Source organism: Hirundo rustica, chromosome 1 (genome assembly GCF_015227805.2).
Source record: "Hirundo rustica isolate bHirRus1 chromosome 1, bHirRus1.pri.v3, whole genome shotgun sequence".
Classification (NCBI taxonomy): domain Eukaryota; kingdom Metazoa; phylum Chordata; class Aves; order Passeriformes; family Hirundinidae; genus Hirundo; species Hirundo rustica.
The window spans coordinates 33,736,516-33,757,623 of record NC_053450.1 but is presented as its reverse complement, the minus strand read 5'-3'; the positions used below and the strand labels follow the sequence as shown (position 1 = coordinate 33,757,623).

At 38.0% G+C, this 21,108-nt stretch overlaps 1 protein-coding gene across 5 annotated transcripts in view; it reads right to left on the bottom strand.

Annotated features, from left to right (window-relative positions):
• NCOA2 (nuclear receptor coactivator 2) overlaps positions 1 to 21,108 on the bottom strand; it is a 187,518-nt gene that overhangs the window by 42,796 nt on the left and 123,614 nt on the right. For all 5 annotated transcript variants that reach the window (XM_040075201.2, XM_040075429.2, XM_040075279.2 and 2 more), the window contains 2 exons: positions 5,986 to 6,089; positions 981 to 1,158 (listed from right to left, as the gene is read on the bottom strand). In XM_040075201.2, the coding sequence (XP_039931135.1) occupies positions 981 to 1,158; positions 5,986 to 6,089 (282 nt within the window). The remainder of the gene's footprint in view (positions 1 to 980; positions 1,159 to 5,985; positions 6,090 to 21,108) is intronic.

The following is a 21,108-nucleotide window of genomic DNA, read 5'->3' as shown; positions in this document are numbered from 1 at the left end:
GTCCAGATTAGAAAGGGAAAGAAACGAAACTAATACGCACTTATAAAAACAGGAAGCAATACAATAGGGAATACACTGAAATACACAGTCACAGCTGCAATGGGGAAGACTGAAGGGTTGAAATGACCCAGGTGGAGCTATAGATAAAACTAAAGTCTAACACAGTGCTTAAGACTAGTAAAAAAAGAAACAAAATCCTGAGATGCACAAATACAGGTACTGGGCATCAGTCAGAGCGAATTAATGTTACACCACATTAGGACATAGCAGGGTCATATTTAAAATACTCTTCGCTTGCCCTCTTCAGTCATAAAATGCAATAAATGCGGTAATATATTGACTTTATCCATTTACATTTTTGCTTCTTCAGAGTATATAAGTACAGTAATAAAAAGCTAAAGTGAATTGAGTAATACTTTTTAAACTGCTGTGGGTAAATGAGGAACCCAGTATTGACTTTCTCTTTCTTTTCATCTCCTCCAAAACTCAATGACATTAAAAGTAGTATTAATATGAATCCAAAAATGGCTGCAACTAACAAAAACAATTTCTGAAAGCTAAGATTAAATATTGCTGACAATAAAAACATTGTAATAAAAATTCTAGTTTAAGGAGTTTCTGATTTTTCTTTTATATTCCTCCTTTCCTGGGCCTTTCTTGGAACAAGCAGCCTAGACAGAGAACTAACAGAGTTCACATCACTAATGCTGTCTTTTAGTGATTCACTCTGGAGATCCATTAAAAAATATCAGGTAACATGAATTACTAAGAGCAATTTTAACAAAGGAGAATTTGAAAAGAGTGGAGGATGCTTTTGAGAATAATATTAATCATTCATAGTCCATATATACATTAAAAATAAATAATGTATATGATGAAACTGTAAGTAGTGTCAGGACATTAACTTAAGTTATTGAAATGCTGACTTACAAAACCAAAGTTAAATAAGTAATGGTATGATAAGAGGAAAAGTTATATACCTAAAGATTTTGGCAGCAGGATTTTGACAAATTCATTGTGGTCCCCTACATGCAGGATGCTGTATATGCTTGTGTTCATCAGCTCTTCTTGGTTGTACCTCAGGTACTGCGTCACATTCTCAGAAACAAACACAACATTACCTTCTGGGTTCACTACAAAGAAGAACCCATCTAGGGCCTAAAAGGGAAAAAACAGAAACCCCAGGAGAGAAAGAAAGAGAGTGAGAGAGAGAATAGCAAACAATCAGATTAACAAAATATACAGAAAATAAATACTCCATTCAGAAGACGTAACTGAATCTTTCCTCATCCATCCCAGTTCTTATATTATTGTCTGTAAGAGCAAAGGACACATTTCAGATTGAGCATCTAATCTTACGTACATGACACTAGTGTAAAAGCACGGAAAGGTATACACCTTGCAAAATAATGAAACCCACACATGGAAACAAACCAAATCCCCCACCCCAAACAAGCAAAATGGGAGAGGCTGCCATCTATCTATCCATCTGCCTGTGTATGAAGTAAGAAACTTGGACCAGAAGATGGTTCTGCTAAAGCCACAGCCTGTTCACTCCTCTATGCAGTACAGGAAGATTGATCCCGGGAACACACCACAGGACATCCTGGCACAAGGCAAGGAAAACACTGGCAGAAAGAAAGACTCTCTCCCCATCCCCAGCAGTGCATCTGCATAGAGACAAGGCCCCATGGAGCTGGTAGTGTGAGGCATTAAAAGCAGAGGAGGGCAAAGGGAGCTGAGAGCAGGCAGTGAGCAGTGAAGATGGGGGGGGGGGGGGGCTTTAGCCTCTGCTCCCAAGGACTGCTTTCATTTTTAAAAAAATCTGACACCAGTTTAATTCAGTCCACACATTATCCAGGGAACAGGAATCAGATTTTCACCTCCTCAACTCAGCTTCACGGTTTTCCAAAGGACTTAAAATTTCTGTGAGGAAGTGTCTACATTAGTGTTTTCTGCTGATTGGTTTCCCTTCTTATCTCTTGTGACAGTGATGACCTAGCTGCAGCATTCTCTCCAGGATATCTGCCCTACACTATCTGAAACCTAAGCCAAATACTACATCACTTCTAGCCAATGAGGATGAAGTAAAAATTTGAGTATTACTAAGAAATTCTCATGCAAATTTTATTTTTCTTAGGATGCAAGCATGATTGCAGATGGTAGAAATATATCATCCCTCTAGTTTTATGTCATATGAGCAGATAAAGGGGGTGATACAGTTAAACTTAAAAGCACCAAAGCTTTTGGTCTAAACATTCAATTAACAATCTACACAGACTTCTGCAGCTTTGCCTGATTTATTCACCTCTCTAAGGATTGGCAGGAAATCACTAGAAGAGTTGTTAGTTATTGTATCTCCAGGGACAGAAATAAATTAGAAAAACAGGCCACCCACAATTCATTGTGGGTCAAACCCAGGTGGATCTATACTAAATCTGAACACAGCTCACTGCAAAACAGTCTGAACAAGGAGGAGCTGCCACAGCAAGCACAAGGCATTTTTGACCTGTGCACTTGTACAACTTGCGTACTTTTTAACTTGCATACTGCACAACTCGTGTGTTGGTCGTAGCAGGCAGTTCTCAAGTCCACTGGTAACAGATGTTTAAAATATTGCACATTACTGAGCAGTTGGCAAATCCAGGCAATAGAAGAGAAGGCAAAGAACGGATTTTACTTCTGCCTTCAGCCACCTAGCAGGAGACTAAAGAGAGGGCAGAGCCAGGCTCTAGGTTAGAGTTCACAAGGGAAGGATGAGATGCAACAATCACAGGTTGCAAGTCAGGAAACTTCATGGAGATAAAAGAAAAAAAAATTCCACCATGAAGGTGCTCAGATATGGGAAGAGGCTGCAAAAACTCCTCCCACAGAGATGTTCAAACCTCGGCTGGACTCGGATCTGGGCCACCCGCTCTGCACAGAGCAGCTTGCAGTGGGAGGCAGGAACACACAAGCTCCAGAGGTTCTTCCCAAACTAAGTTAGGTGAGTTAGATAATGATTCTGCTGCAGGGGAGGGTCAGTGAAAACACAATGCAAGCAGAGCAGCTGAGCCAATGGCTGACAAATGCTTTCTCTGTTCTATTTTAAAATTATAACTTATTAAAAGCCACAAATAAATGTATACTTTCCCTGAAACCCTCTAAATTAAGATAAACTATGTCTTTTTTTCTCCTGGTGTCACAAATTCTAATCTCAGACATAGATTTTTATCATTGCCTTCTTTTTGTATCTGATAATTCTTGGTTCCTCCTGTTGATTTACTTTTTTTGTGAGCTCTGTCCTTTATGCGTACTTCCTTAACATTCATTACATTTTCCTGCTGAGTAGTATTTATTTTAACTAATAAAGATTTACAAATTAATTAATAAATCGAGGCTCTAGTATAATTTTCAGCATAATAATTTCAAGTATAATAATCAGCATCTCTGCTATGGACTAGTGTCTTAGGCTGCATTTCACCACCACTTAAGGCCAGCGTAAGCACGGCCTGTTTGATTTAGTACTTCCAACATCACATCAGCAACCTGTACTGCATGAGGCTATGAAGAGATGGACCAGAGAGCTGAGCTGGCTGAAAAGTAATTAAAGGAAAAAAAAAAAAGATGCTAGCCACATCAGTCCTCAGCTGGCCAACCATAGAAGCCACGGTTTTTAGAGCCGGTAGAAGGGTGTGGGTTTGCCTGAACTATCCTGCTGGACAGCGGTCCACACATTGATTCACAGGGGCTGCAAAACCAAAGCTATCACAGATGTTTATTGGAGTCCTAAGGAGAAAATTTTCAAAGGTGGAGATGGCAAGCAAGAGATTATGAGAGTCACTGGCATCCCACAATAATGTTCAGTTCCCCCAACTGTTTCCTGGAGTGGCAACTTCTTTGGCAAGGAAGTGCTCTCTGTGCTGCTCCCTCACAGCTGTTTCTTGAGTTGATCACAGATATGGCCATCTGGGCTTAGAGTAACAAAGGGCCTTATATTTCAGTCTCTCATTTTTTCTGTTCTCTTAAGAAAATAATCTTGCAGGTAAAAGCAGCAGGCTTTTAAAGAAGTCAGTGCACCAAGACACTTGAATATTTTAGAAGCCTCTACTTTTGCAATAATTTCTTACTTCTGTTCCCAGATGTGAGCCACCAAAATCAAAAACTCTTCTTCAGAGCTATTGGGAAAATGGGTGAACAAATAATGGACAATATGATGGAAGAGAAATCAAGAAAACAGATATTTTAGATTATATATTGGAACAGAAAATACATTTTCTTTGAGATGTTGTCATCTCTCTCTTGACTACTTTTCCACACTTTCTTCCTATCTACTTTATGCTTTGAGCAAGAAATATGTTAACACGTTCCTCAGAGGCAGTTGCCTGATGAATTTTACTCACTTTCTTCAGCTTGAAACACTCATTATTTTGAGGACTGTTCAGTTTTATTCTTCAATAAAAACATACAATTACATTTCTAAACCAAATCAACTAATAAACTGCTCATCAGCATTGCCATTTTTATTATTATTTGGCAATGAGAAAGGGTAGGGGGTTTTTTAAGAGGTTGTATAAAAGGGTTCTGTAAAGATGAAATAACTGAATTGCACTTCCTTAAGGTGATAAAGACACAAAGAAAGTATCTGTAGTCTTTCCACAGCAAATATAGAACAACTTTCAGTACATTTTAAATTTCTTGGTGCAAAAGGACCATGGTTCATTAATTAAGTCCCACGATGTTTCATTGTTAATAGGCAAAGGAAAACTAAACTAAATTAAATGGAACAACAGAATAAATGGGTGATTTTACATGTTGTGTTTGCTGTAATAGCCAATTGCGCAAGATAAACCAGGAAAAATATAATCTTATTCTTATTTTCCCTGTGATTAAAACAAGTCCTTACAATTAAATTAATAGAAAATTAAAGATAATTTTTAACATAGCAGTGTAAGAGATGAATGCATAACCTTGTCTGATAGCAAAACCAACAACATTCAATTCAGTGAGTATGTATAATAAACATTAAACTAAATAAATTAATCTGTTACCCCCACTTTTCAAAGAACAATGCCTCCAATCTGTCTAATCTTTATTTTGCACACAGTATAGAAAACTATGTCTTCATTTGACCTATTATGAAAAAGAAAGCAAATATTTAAAACTGTTATAGATGTATTCAGAATAATCATGCTTCTGCCAAAGCTGGTTCCTTCAGCTTGATTCAGAGTTGTGTTTTATGTTACCTAAAGTAACATTTATTCTTCCTTACAGATAAGGTCCACAGCCAGAACAGGATGGGAATAAAGAGTTTGCAAGTAAGTTTAAGCAGATAAAGCAGCAGTGCCGAAGGACAGTAGCACATGACGTAAGGATCCTTGATAACATACCTACCCAACATTACTGCTAACAAGCATTTGGAAGCTAGGCTTGAATCATACAGCCTTTTGGGGTATCAAAATAACAGCTGAAGTCAGACAGAAATCTTAACTGAACAAACTGAAATACATATATTGAAAATCTCTCCTGGATTACTTTCATATTCTAGAGGGAAGAGTCCTGCTTCAAGCACCGAAATGATAAAATATTAAAGCAGTATAGCAATGACATGCAATTTTAGAGGAATATTATTCACTTGTACACTACAGTACATGTAAGTCAATGTTTAAGTGCAACAGGTCTTCCACAGCTGTTGTGGTTCAGAACAAATAAAACATGCACAAGCAGACACACAAGACTTGGTATCAGCTGGAGCCCCTCAAGTTGCCTGTGTTACAAAGAAGCAGAACTCTCTGCTGCTCTTCCTTCTTCCAGTTAAAGAGAGTTTCATCACTGAATGCAACAGAAATAAATATGCTGCCTGCTCTTTAATGACAATCCCAAGCAGCCAGGATGGCTTTTCTCTCTTAAGCATTCCTTTACAGCAACCTCTGACTACACCTTTTCATTTCATTCATCTTAGGAGGAGGAGAACTGCCCTAAATACAGGGATTTTGTGCTCTTTACCTCAAGCATCATTGGTCCAAGTGCATCCTTGTCGATGACACTCTGACCTGTAGATGATACGTCTGCTTTTTGCACCTCATCTTCATTAGCTGCTGCTGCTTTTTCTGCAAGAGAGAAAATGATGTGTTAAGCGACAGCGGAGTGATCTCACGGATACACCAAGAGCCCACAGAGTATGAGAAGAGCTGTGAAACGCTTACAGTGCAACAGTTCTGAAAATGAGATTAGACAGTCTCCCATAAGGATTCAATGGAAGCATAACTAGCCTATTTGCTCCTCAGTTTTCAGGTCTTATGACACAAATGAAATAACTTCTCGCATTTCTCTGCTACTAGACATTTTACCAAACTACAGAGCCTAACACTGGGCAAAGACAAGGGCTCTCTATGAAGGTGCAGTGAGCAAAAACCAGGATGAAGGTGTAGTGCAAGACTGATCTAGATGAGCATGCAAAGCTTACAGCTGCAGAGCCTTTCCAGGACCGCTATATTTAGAAGGAAAAACATTAAGTCCACCATCTACAGTTTCAGTACTGAGAAGCAGCGGCCTCAGTTCTGTTACCATGTCTCCACCCACATTCTTACTATCGCGTAATTTTCATACCACCTTATTTACCAATATGTTATTAGAACTACATCACATTTCAAGTGCTGCATTTGAAAATTACAGGCAAGAAAACAATGATTTCATGCTCCTGGAAGATAATGCCATACACTAAATTTGTTGTATACAGAATCATAGGTTATACCCAACTCCAAAAGTAAGGGATATGCAGAGAACTTTCAAACCTCGTGGGGTTATAATTCCAATTTATCAAGTAATGAACTGTATTAATTTTTCTATTTCAAGAATGATTTTTTTTTTTAAGGATGAAGTAATAAAAGTAATAAAACTCGTATGTAAAATACATATCCTGATGCACACATTACATTGTAAATTAATGAAACAAGTTATTTTTTGTTCTTAGTTCTATACTACAAACATTATTTTACTATTTTTCAAGCAGCAGTTATGTAAAAACTAGGGCCATCCTGCAATCTAGAATATTAAAAATAATTAGAATTTTCTTATTTTTTAGTATGATGCAATAGATTATTTACTAAACATGAAAGCACACTGAAATCATAACAAGAATTTATGTCTTCAACAATAAACCAGAAGAACATTCATTGTAGGAATTACTGAAAGTACCATGTGTGAATGGAACAAAAGGCCTTTGGAAAATCACCATTAGTGAAAATTAAAGGATCAGTCATACAGATTGAAACGTATCCAAGTGTACAGTATTTCCCATTATCCTTAGATCTGCAAAAATGCAGGTAAAGTTCTTCTGAACTTTCCTTGTCTTAGGTTTTAAGGTCAGTGTGAATATGGGCTGCTCAGACATAGAGTAAAGGAACTGCTTTTGTGAAGCCCTGGGTGTTCTCCTGTCAGCAATCACCCACTGGCAATAATGCTTTGGTCATTTGGGCTGTCTCATCCTAGATTTTTATGTCTCTTGCTTTCATCAAGACTCACAAAAATTTTAGCTCTTTTCTTAGGTGTTCTACACTATGTAACACCATTGTGAATAATGATTTAGCAAATTGCTCTGAAGATGGAGTTGCAGCTAATGGACTAATTTTAAATCCCTCTGATTAGCATAATCTGATAGAAATAAGTTCACTAGAAATAACATTTCCTCTGCCACTTGAACTCACAAGGACATAAAATTAGTATTTCTGGTTGAGATTAGGGGTGGGATTTTATTTTTTTCCTCACCTTTCTTGTTTTGGCAAAAAGCAGAAATTAGGTGTAACAGAAAAACAATTCAACGATCCTTCCCATGCTACAACACAGCAGAGTTGGCACCATATGATGATACGAAACTGAAAACATGTTCTAAAAATTGTAGAAGAACTCTAAAAATAGAGTTGAGCTTTTAATAAAACCAGTGATGATATCTGTTTCCCATCTGTTCCTGCTAGCATAAAGTGATCTCTATTTTCACACTGCAAAATATTAGAATGGACAGGGATACCAGCTTCTTGCTCTCGTTCGATCACTGCTTCAGCCACTGATACCATCTTCATTATGGCAGAACATGGGATTATTCTCTATGAGCCAGAAATGGAGGGGCTGCAGATATGATCCAACAATGGTGTGCAAGCACATAAATTAGTCTCCTCATGTCACCAGTTTAAAGACTACTTTTATTGACTATTTTTCACACAATACGAAATATACGCTGCTGTTTTTTTCACTCTTACAACCATGGAGTTGAAACAAACCACCCATAACATTGATAAGAACAATTGTTTTCTTTCATGCACACTGATGTTATTATTACAATAACTTAAAATGTCCTCTTTTTCCTTTATACAAATGAAAAAGAGGACATTTTAAATTATTGTGATAGTATTCAACACAGAAGCTGCACTACCAGGTCAGACCAAGGATCTCTCAAACCTCACATCCAGTTCCTGAGAGCTGCTGCTTTTCTCTCCACTTCCCTGTTTTCTCCATTTTGATTGCTTAATCCCTGACTGCTTCTGCTTCATCACCAGCTGTCCCTCACAACCATTTGACTTCTTTGTTTTCTTTTCCCTACTACACTCTTCCTCAGAAGGTCCAATATCTTTGTGGAATCAATAAACTCAGTGCTTTCTCAAGGAAAAAGTGCAATGAACAGAGAAAATATGAAAATGCTGTTTATACTCAAACGCTACCTACCCACTTTTCCCAGAGATGGTGACAACGTACACTACACTACTCATGAACTTTGGCTAGGCACTCTGAAAAGCAGTATAAATCACAAGAGCTCCAAAATTATGGACTTCCTAATTGGATCTGTAATGCAATTGGGTAAGAATTCAAGTAGCTGGAGAGCTTAGAAGAGGCTACACATCCAGGCCACAAGCCACACTTCAATTTAAGAGGCATTGTATAGCAAAACTAGGCCTCAGCCAGCCCCTGAGTAGGACCAGCTGTAATTTACGCCACTGTTATAAACAAGCAGCTACTAATAACGTCTATCCGTTTTTGACTGAATTACAAAGCCCCTCGTGTAGACTTTTTCAGCACACACAAGAGAGTAAGCACCAATCCTGTTAGCTGTGTCGTCCTGACAGTCAGTCATGGGGAATGTCTTGAAATACAATTCTTCCCCTCAGCGATACAGCACGTGGGGCTAATTGACAACAAAAAATTGTTGCAGGAAGGCTGGAAAAACACCCCAATGATTGATACACAAATTTCTAATGCTGACAAAATAATGCATTATCACAAGTCAGTATTCTTCATTTTTCTTAACAGTTCCAGCTTCGTTGTTAAGCGATAGTGCAAAAATGTAAAGTTTACTTTCCCTTTTTTACTTCCATCTCTTTAAGTTCACGGGAGCCCAACAAAGAAATCAAAAGCACAGAGAGTTGATAATTTCTACACTAGATTAATGATCTTTGAATTTCAAAGCTTAGGAAAATAGCTGTAAAGGCCCAACCTTGCAAAGCCTCTCAGAAGCCCATTTTTCCAGGCCCATGAGAATTGTTGGGGTTACCCTCTGACTAAGCACAGCCGCTAGATTTTGCCACTGCAGCCCCATGGAGAGTGGGAGCTGGTTCCCTGACCTCCCACCTTCCAGGGACACCTCCTGCTAGAACAGTGACGCCCCTGTTAAATGGCAGCCAAGTGTAACCAGGTATCCTTCAGGCACAGTGGCCAAAGGGCAGCAGAGAAAGAGCGCGGACAGAGAAATACAGCCTTTTGCTGCCAGATGAAGTGAGCAGGATGGAGAGGGGCTTCCCATGGCTTCATCTCCATAGAGGAAATTCTGCACTGGAATTGGGAGGGAGCGTTGTATTAGAAACTGGTCCCATCCTTATGGCTACCAGGGATCAAGCATATTTTATCTGAATTATAGTAGTATAAATTTCATGCATATGAAATAATTATTAGCTCTGCTCAATTAAGAATTTAGCCTAGAGAGAGAAAAAAATTTAAATAAAATACAAGTACCCCTGAGAGACATACTGCAAAGAATATATACATCCAATTATGTAGTATTTTAGTGATGTGTGTAATTTAGGCTTTAAACTGTGGGTACGTTTACAATTGCATAAGCAGTGTTATACTAAAATACATATTAATATTTTCAATTGGGCATCTTCCTAGTGATCAGAAACTGTTATTTACTTTTCCATTTAATATACAGAATAAAGAAGGAAAAAAAAGAAGCCCTCAAAAATATTTTCTGATGAATTTATGAGTGGGAAGCCTCAAGCTTTATTCAAAGCTCATTCCAGATTCTGAAAGCAAACCTTTGTGAAATCACATTAGTTTAACAGAAATTCACAAGTCAGAGAAAGAGAAGCCAAAAGCAATAATTGGAAGTCTCCTACTACATTTTAACTTGAGTTGGGAGGATGGAAAACCTTCTTGATTTTTCCATCCTCCCAACTCAAGCTATGTCAGTTTTCTCTGCATTTCTGACAGCAGACTCTGAAGTGTTACTGATGGGCATCACCTTCTCTTAGTTGTTTCAAACCCTACTTTCCTACAGGTGGGCAGGCAGCACCAGCTGAATCGCTCAAAAAGCGCTCTCTGTCTGTATTCAAGCTCTGCTCCAACTTCCTTAAGGAAATCCGCTACAGAAATATTTTCCCCTTCGTGCTCTCTGCAAAACCAAAATGCATTTTTGAATTAAAAGAGCAAAACTTAGCCTCTGCGGGAATTTCAAAATGATGAAGCATAATTTGAAAGAGAAAATTTGCATCAAAACAGATTTAGCTTATTTTTCATTGGACCGGCATTTAAGTTTCTTCACAGAACAAGAAGAACATGAGAGAGGCTGGTGACATGCCGGACAAGGAATAATCAAAGAAAAAGGTCAAGCAAAAAAATGCCCAACCCTGTAACAGGTATATTCAAGTTTATTATCAAATACTGTTTAAAACAGGTTTCCCAGAAGCCCTATATATAATTCCTGCTCTCTGTAATTTTTTTGGAATTGCTATGGAAATGCCACACTACCTCAAATTGCATATGCTTTTTTGTACAATAGGTAAAAAAATATAAACAAAGCGATTTCTAATAAGTGACACTAGAAAGCTCAACACTTCACTCTTCAAAAAAAAAAAAAAAATCACACAAATCAAGATCGTTATAACAGTAACAGGAACATCACTTGAAAGTGAATGTAAAAGCTATACAAATTTTAAACGTGCAATTTAATTTTACACTGGAGCTATCTTGAAAACAACTTCTCCATTTTTTGTCTATATCAGCCAACTACTTTTGTCTTGCCTAATTCATACATCTCGGTTTGCCCTGCATGATCCTTCTGAATTGCTGTGCAAAAATAGCATCCAAACAATCAAGAAAACTGCAGAAGTATCTAACTGTCGGAGGATAAGGGTAGATACAGTACTAAAAATTAATGCTAACATAATAGAAAGCATACTTAGCGAAGGCTATATTTTAGCTGACCTTACAGTTCTGAGTATTAGATTAAATAACATTTCAAATATTAGATGTAATAACATCTGTGTATGACTATTGCTAAGTAACTGTATTCACTGTGGTAATGGACAGGAGGTTTTTAACATGAATAGGGCTGTACAGAAAGTGCCTTCCAATGTATCAACTTGAATAAATCACAGAAGAGAAAAAACCCCAAAAATTGTATTTGGTAACGTGAGTAGTTTTGGATCACTACACATGATGAAGTAAAGCAGTGAAGAACGTGCAAGTTATTTTGATGCTTGGTTAACCACAGGGAAAGCAGCTCTGCCTTGTAGCTGTGTAATTCAAAGCACTACGATCCATGGCTCACTCGAAACTTGATATCCCCGTGCACGTTCTCACCCAGTTCCCATTGCCTCAACACAAGCTGTTTTTATTCCCTGAAAGCAAGCAATTTTTCAAAACACCAGTGCCTAAGAAACAGCGACTATTTCAGCAATCAATTTTAAGACCAGCTTATCCCATCCTTGTGAATAAAGTTAGCTACTATTTTAGGGAAGTGATTATATAGTGAGGTTGCTCTTTCATCACACAGCACACATCTGCCCAGAGCAAAGAAGCTCTTAGACTCTTGAATACATATTTTCCCCCAGAAACTATAGATCAAGTCTTACAGGAAAAACTATGCAACATCTCAGGAAGGTTTTAGGAGGTAAAACAAGGGAGAATTATGCATCTGCACTGAACTAAAATTAGAAAAGCTGCCATATGGCTCTGTGAAGCCAGCAGCACGTTCTTATTCATTAGGAAGCATTCTGCTAACATAAAAACACAAGGCCTTCCTGTGCTCTCCAAATGTGTTTATCTTTTCAACATTAATGCATGATATATCATCAGGCTGCTGAAATCTCCTGCAGTGCATATTAAAAAAGCACAGCTGCACTTTTTCTCAGCACGTTTATTCACTGCGAGCACAGCTTTGCCCACCTCCCTGACACAGCCCTCTTGTCAGCCCAGCTCCCCTTTGGCTGGAACGGGCTGCACTCCCACTGCACACTCTGCTCATCACACCCACACAGTTTAGCTTCATATTTACTACTGCTGGTGGAAGCACACTTAAATGGTAAATGACCCTAGGGCTTAAGCTAAAAGCCCTTGGAAAGCTGTGAGCAAAACTACTCGTTCAGGAGTAGTTTCAGCACTTACAACGCTGCGATTTCTTTTTTTCCAGTGCAAGCTGCTCTAGCTGGCGCAGCTGCTCTCCTATCTCATGTATACCTGCCCCACCTCCCCATAGTAAAGAAGCATCACTAAGGCACTAACTCTACGGAAAACTTCATTTTCTCACAGAACCATCAAATATAGGTAAACATTCGTGGAGCTTTACAGGCTTTGAGTGAAATCCTGCTCTTAGGAAAATTCAGTAACAGTAGCCAGCATATAAAATTTTCATGGACACTGAAAGGAAAACAAGCACTAAAACTCATGCTGGATTTAGGAATAGCAACAAATGAAAGTAGTAACACGTAAAATTAATACTAGTTTTCTCTCTTAATAATTTCAACATTTCACAACCATTCTTTTCTTGTATGAGTCAGCATTTTTGTCACTCAATGCACCTTCTGTAAGAAATACTGCCTGAGAAATAATTGCCCCAGCTCAGTTAAACTGGAACAAGGACAAAAATAATGAAATTCAACTTACCAAGGATAATATTAAACTGCTGGAGAGAAAGAAGCCTATTATCTCGGTATGTATTTTTTTGCTGAATACTTTAATAAGCATTTTACTACCTTTTCCTCGGTTTCTTCCTACCTCTCATTTTGCTGTCTCTGCTGTCACCAACATCTATGACCTCTTTTCCTTTTTGTTATTACAAAACTCAGTGATCTGCTTCTTGGAAGTGAGGAAGAAGACAGGGGCAGCAGTGGAAGTGCCCACTCCTTCCTGCCCTGGCCCCAGGATCCAGCCCCATGAGCTGAAGTACTACAGTGCTGCATTCCCGGCACACGGCACCACTCAGAGCACCAAGGTAGAATCCCATCCATAAATACACTGAAATAACTTCTATGAAGATTGCTAACTCTTGGATATAGTTATCAGTATTAACTCAGTGACAGCTAAAAGTGATGTTATTCACAGAAACAGCATTATTTACAGAACTTTGTACCTACTATCTGCAGATTTATCTACTTAATGCAGTGGGCAAGAGATTATCTTACCTGGTTTATTACCTCAGAAGGTCCCCCTGGGGACTGAAGTACAACCCAGAATTACAACCCTCCTGCTGCTGCTGCTCAAGTGAAGAGTAAAATGGTTTGATCCATCCCCAGCATAAAATAAAAATATGAAACAATGCAGCAATTCAAATAATTTCTTTAGTTATATTATTTGTAGTATTTTTATTTATCAGTAAAGACACAGGACAACTGCTATGTCTAAGACACAAACTAAGACTGAAAGGAGCCCTCAATCCAGAGACTATTTCTCACCCCATGCCTCCTTTAAACTTCTGGTAATGTGTCAAACTACCACAGTGTAAGTGGAAAGTCGTTTTTTATCTCTAGAATATGGAACTAAGCTTCTATCATGACCATCACCTGCTGAATCACTGGACATGCTGCAACACTAACTTTTTTCCACTAAGTTTTCAAAAAGGTGGAAAGGAATATAACTAGGTATAGTTTTACTCCTGCAAAATTTTTAGACAGGTCTTATTACTAAAATATTTCAGTGTGTTCAACATATGCTTTTATCTGAAATGAAAGGTTGTGCTTAACTTGGCAATCAGAAAATTCAAATGTACATGTATATATTCCTGTGATTTAAAGATAGTATCTTTTCCCCAAAAAGACTACCAACGCTATCTTCCCAGTGTATACTGACTGATTAGAGAAATATCTAAATAAATTAATCACCAAAGGTGCCCTGCCCAGGGAATTTCCTTATCAAAAAGCTAAAATCCAAGATGACGCTGAGAATTTATAATTTTCACTGGTTTTAGAATGCATTTTAAAATACAGGAGTTGGGGGCTCTGGTTTTGCATTTACTTTACCTAAGAATGACTAGTAACCAGTATAATGACAAATATCTGATTGATTACAGTGTAATTTATAGTATTTAATAAATGCCTAAAATACAATACTCGAACAATAAAGGAGTACATGTGTTAGATTTAGTACACTGGCTGTAAGCGCCTTACCCCAAAATACCCTCAATTTAATCAGCCACTTATTATTCTATGCTAAAATCAGATAAGCAGATTCAAATATATGTATCTGTAGCTGTATACACAAACACATCCAGGAAACAGTTTTGCATCTGTTGCTATTTACATGATTTCAAAACACTCACGTGAACTACTCAATTGTGCACGACAGCAAACGCCACACAGCCATCAGCATTGACTTAAAATCTGTTACATTGATATGGCTGCATTTCAAAAGAAAGAGCCAAGCTAACTGACCTCTGCGCTGAAATATTAGATACAAATATTTGGCACCACTTCATTTAACAAAGCAATTATTTTCTTTGGTATGTACTGAATCAGGACCGAAAATTTTACTGTGTTTTTTGGCATTTGCAATTTTATAAGTGTTAGATATTTACCTAATGAGTAACCTCATCTTATTTTGATAATTCATCTCTCAAAACAGTATTAATATGAGTGTCTAAATGGCGGGACTCCAATGTTCTTCAGCATTTTGGCTGAGCTGATGTTTTCAAAGACAAGAAACATGGAAGAATCTGATTATTTCATTCAACACAGGACTCCACCATGGTCTCAGAAAAAAAAAAAAATTGTTTTTACAATGCAATATAATAATTAAATAATTATATTATTATAATAATATATTGCTTTTACAAATGTTAACAGCCCTCCAATTGGTTCTCTGGCATGTAAAAACACAGGCCAGATTTTGAAAATAAAGATATAAGGGTAAACACTCTAGTCTAGAATCTGCAAATGCAGTTGCCAAGCTAATTAAACTTACAGGTTTCCAAAACCTAGGCCAAAATTACATACTGAAAAGAGTATTAATCTAGCCAGACTTTGTTTCTTGAAGCCTAACTCTTCTGTACTCAACCAGCTGTTAAAAGGAAACAGATGACTCCCTTTCTTCGAACGCCACATCGCCATGATTACAAAATAATCTGCCTTATTTTAGGATGCCGATAATAAATCTTTGTGACACACCACATCATCCACAACAACAGGAAAAGATCTTTTTGCTTTTATAAATTGCCATTGACAACCGCATAAGTTTTCAAGAGCCCTAATGCGGTCCACAAAAAAAGAAATATGATGGATCATGGGCTCCCTATGAGCCCATGAAAAGAAGTTTCTACAATAAAGCATAGGCCAAAGTGGAGTACAGATAATTGAAGACATCTAAGGAAGAACAGAAACAGGTTTAATTTAATGTGTCCATGTTAGCATGGACTACAGGGCTCCTACTGATTCTAATAGTCCAGATTATGGTAGATAAATCTTTTGCAAAAAAGCTCTAAATCATTAAGGACAAGTAAAGTTTTCTTCTGTATCAGCCCAGTGTTCCAAAATAGAAGCTTGGGCCCCTCTTACTCGTCTAACCCATCATCACAGGCCTCAGCCAAATTTTCAAGGCAATTTAGAAACAGAAACTTTCCTATTACTACAAGGAAAGCAGATGGAAAAACAAAACCTTCTTAGAAGAAACTGTTTATTTCTGCATGTTAGTTATTTAAAGGGATTTTTTTAAAAACAAGTCCTTTACAAAACTGTGTGATAAATTTCATGTATTTCAACAGTGGCTGCATTACTTCTGGTACATTATGAATACAGTGCGGCTGTGGGAAGAAAGGTAATGATTATTAAGCAGCATTGTTTAAAATATTCTCTAAAATTAAGAGATCTTTTTTCATTACCCTAGAAAATCTTGGCTTATCTTGTTGCTATGATTTACATCCAGACAAAGTCACTTTTAACCTCAACTGCATTAATTTGTTCTGTCACATATTAATTAGCAGACATTTTAAAATGTCTGCTAATAGCACTGATAGGTACAAATGGGCTCCCTTCAACAGACTGAACCATACTTAAAACTTAATTAATTAGGCCCTACCATTTCTGTTTCTCTAATTCAGATTCACAAAGCAGGGATCAGCACCCAGTCTGAAATATATCAGTATAATCCATAAACAGATAAATGATTAAACACTAATGGAATTGTTTTCTCTCTTTTCTCAGTGAGCTTTATCAGTTCTCTTCTAAGAAGAACCTTGGAGCTGTTTTAACAGTTCCCCAAGAGTTCCCCATGGGCGACTAGGAGCTCAGTGGAAAGGACGTTCCATGTTGTGCTGGTGGGTGCTGCCCAGCCAGCTCTGTAGTCTTGCTGCCCTTCCCAGCTCCAAACTCCTCACATGGCACAGGCTGGGAGTGAGGGGCCCTTGTTGGGCAATCATCACCCTGAATATGCTGAACACATGTAGCTCAAACCAGGAAATACTGAATATTATGGTCTGCCTCCAGCCATGTCCCTTCTTGGCACAAAGGCCAGTAATGCAGGTCTGCAGCCAAGCCCGTACATTACATCAGAAGTGATAATCCAGAACACTTTACTCCAGTCTCCAATTCACTTATTTGCTTACAGAAAGGAACATGGGCGCCTGCTCCTCATTTTACATTTTACCCATTAGAGCACCATCAGGTGAGACCTTTTACATAACAGCTGCTATTTCCACAGTATTATGCATTCACTCAAGAATACTGGGGCCAAAGTCCTTATTAAATAAACCAACCAACTAACCCAACAAAAATCCCCACAAAAAACAATAGAAGAAACCATACCACTTCCTTTGGAAAGCATTTAAGCTGCTGAGATAAACTATATATGCTCCTTGTCTGAGCTTCAAAGAAAGAATAAATGGCAATGCCCACGACCATCACGTAGCTCAGGGAAAGGAAGAGTATTCTCGCACCATAATTCACAATGACCCTGAGAATGCCAATATCCTCCCTCAGTTATATTTAATAAAGGTTTTACAGACTGGCTTCTCTGCCTGTATCAGTGACATAAAAAAGTAAGGGGGAAAAAGCTTACTGGGGATATTTGCATTTTAGATTGCCAACTGCAAACACATGATTGTATTTTGAACATTAACTACAATGGCCTGACAATCTGCACGTCAATGTTCTCTTAAAATCAGCACCTCTTGCAGATAGACAGATGGTGGCTCAACTTTCAAGCTCTATAGTAATCACAATAATCCTTGATTTTCATCAGTGTAACACTCAACAATTCATTAGTAACTTTTGTCACATTCCCTAAACTATTGGATGATTTCTTACTGCAGCAACTAAGAGTAAAAACATTATCAGAGGATGATAGTGAATGGAATAAAACTGTCACAGGTTGGGTGTTGCTGGTTATAAAATTATAGCTAAAGCCACACCAAAGCAAGAGACAGCATGACTGGGGAAGATGTGAAAAACAAAACACAGGACAATTATTGAAGATTATAACAGTACAGGCTTAAAAAGAAAGCTCATCAAAAATTGGGGGGAAATTCAAAAACACAAAGAAAATCCATTTGTTACAAAACTCCACTTTTGACAATTAGTGACAGGGAGCATTGCATTCAGAGCAGTCAACGGGGATATGAAGAAACAACTAAACACAGGAAAAAACCCCAAACATTCAAATATTTCCTTCAACCGAAGAAGGTGAAAGGTTTTATTCAAAAGAAGCAAGACAGGAAGAATTTTATGTTATTGGCACAAAACACCTTGATATTTTTCCACTAAACATCAAAACAAACAAACCAAGAAAAATCTAAATGAGGGTCCCTCTGAGTTTTCCAATCTATATTTAGAGATTACAACCTTGATATTTCTTCCTCTTTTTTTGTTAATTCTTTTTTTTTTAAATTTCCAAGTAGATTAAATGCTATATTTAAACACACTTCCTCTTCAGTGTTGAATATATGCCCACACCTAATTTGTCTCTGGAAGACATCGCCCTCAGAAGAATCATGGAAACTGCAGGTTGTTCCAACTCTTTCTAGGAAATTGTGCCTCATGAGAAAAAATACCAGTATAAGGCTAGTGCTCTTCACAACTGCATATCTTTAAGATGACAAGGAACCACTCTAACACATCCCCAATTATTTCACCAACTCCTGCATCATGACAAGAACTTCCACTGAATATTTTGAAGAACATTCAGACTTCTTTGGAAGGGCTGACAGAACCTACCAATTTCTTCATTAAGTTGCTCCCGGTTTGAATGAACTTGCCATTAACAATCTGCCCCTTCTGTATGAGTTGGTCACAAATTCCAGCCGTCAGGCTGTATCCTGCCTTGGTGTGCTGGAGTCCTCTGTGGCAGGCACACTATGGAGCTCCATTTTGGTTCCCAGTGAGCAAAGCAAGGTGCAGGCACATTCATATCAGCTCTGAGACAACTTGGGCCTCGGTGAAGGGAGGTACGACACAGCTGCTTCATCCAAAGGAGCATGCGGACATTTATTCAGATAACATGAGCATATCTGAAGCATCTCCAGTTATGGGAGTATTTACTTAATGGATTTAAGGTTTACGGAGTTATCCACTTTATCAGAACTTACATTTATGTACTTTTCCGTCTCCCCTTTCTGACATTTGCTCTGATCTTGTGCAAGTTAAAGAAGGAGACAACGTGTGTGCTTAAGTGTGCAGTGAATGCATTAAGAGTACCCCCTGTCTTGTAAAACAGAGATGTGCCAACACCTCATAGTGATGAAAGGAAACAGAAGGCACTTACTGACTCTCTAGTCGTTTGTCTGAGGGCATTCACTATGAACTCAACAGTGCTCATGGCAGAGCAAGCAACTGATCACTTGCCGTGTCATCCTTCAATCTTCAGTCTGTGATTTTCCCCCCAGCTGCCCACTCTGAGTTTTCATAAAAGAAACTGAAAGCTGAAGTAGTAATAGCTGACTTATTGTTTTCCATATCCTTGGTGATTTCACATCCAAGGACCCTATTTCCAAAATTTCCAACAGAATCTTTAACAGCAGTAACAACATGCATGACTTAGAACAGATGCAATTATCTTGGTTCCAGTTTGAACACAGAGAAGCCTTTGATCAATGTTTCTTCAATATGCTGTGAATCTACAGGTTTTCAGGATTCAAATGTAGTATGAAAGGCATTGCACCCTATTGTGAGTAAATATTATATTATTGCTTTTCAAGCTGCAGTCTTTAAAAAGAAAAGATAAAAGCTGTGTAACAAAAGCTAGATTTCTTAAAATAGATGATCTTTTTTTGACTGAAGTATCATCACTATTCACAGTGAATTAATTTGCTATTCCATAAATTAAGCTGCAGACGGAGAGCCAAGGTAACATGAAGTCTCCTTCATTTACTTGCTTTATGTGCTGTTGAGATTAAGACATTGCATTCACTAATCTAAAGGACACAGCAAGATTTGTTGTTCCACAGTCAGCACCTTCTACACTGCAAACCATCCAGAAACAAGGGACTAAACCCACTATCTTTAAGACTCAAATCAGAACAACTGTTCTTTAACACCTAAGCTCAGCATTTCTTTTTTAGCATCTAAACTCAGCCTTTATTTCTGACCACACCTCTCGAGACAGAACAGCTGGTGAGAAACACTAGACTCAAAAGCTTAGTCCATATTGTGGAGGGATGGATATCAGTCTCTATTTCTATATTTTATTTTCCCCTCAAATAAAAATGATAAATGAATTTATATTACAGTTCATAAGAGATCATATGATATACTGCAAAACCCCCCCCCCCCCAAATGAACCTGTAGAGTTTTGATGTTTAAAGCACCCAGTGACAATTTAAATGCAGTCTAAGAACAACACACTTACCAAGGGGGCAGCCTCCAAAACACAAAATTTCAAGAAGAGATGTCTCCATCTCTCTTATGGAAGACATTTTTACTACATAGAGTGTGATATGATCATTACATATTAAAGTAACTAAACTGAAATTTTAATGAAGATATTCCTGTAAAGAACAAAGAAGGAACACTTGACACATATCCCCCAAAGAAGGTTAAATATAGGAGAATCAGCAGAATCCTTTATAGCATTCCCCAGCACTGGTGTTATAGATCACAAACTCTTACACTGCAATCATCTTTGCAGCTATATAATACAAAGAAAACAGCCATACCTGGCACTTTGATTTATTTTTTTCTCTTGGATGTTTCGAGTTATGAAAGAAAACAAAGACCAAGGAAAAGCAAATATAAGTAGGATGCAAAACAAACAGCAAAGTTTTCCTCTAGCATTTGCCAGTAATGACTGTTTCTACCTGAAAAAGACCAGTACCTCAACCGCTAAGAGTAACATTTAGTTTCTTTTTAACTTTGACCCATAAACTGAAGTCAAAGCTTAGATTTTTGGTCTGAAACTATCAAGCAAATTATCTCTGGCATGGAAATCATCCATCATTGACTAAGCTGAAGCCCATGGTCAAGAGGAATGTCTTGTTAGGTGACAGCCATCACATGACACCCTGCAACATCCAACAACACCGGGACAACTGTGCGCTGTCCCACAGCTCCGTCATTGCTGGTGCACTTGGACCTGTGTGGGAGTGGGCCCCACCAAGGACCCATGGTGAGACAGATCCTCTACAACACTCAGAAACACTGCTCAGGCTCACCACACACTGCAGAA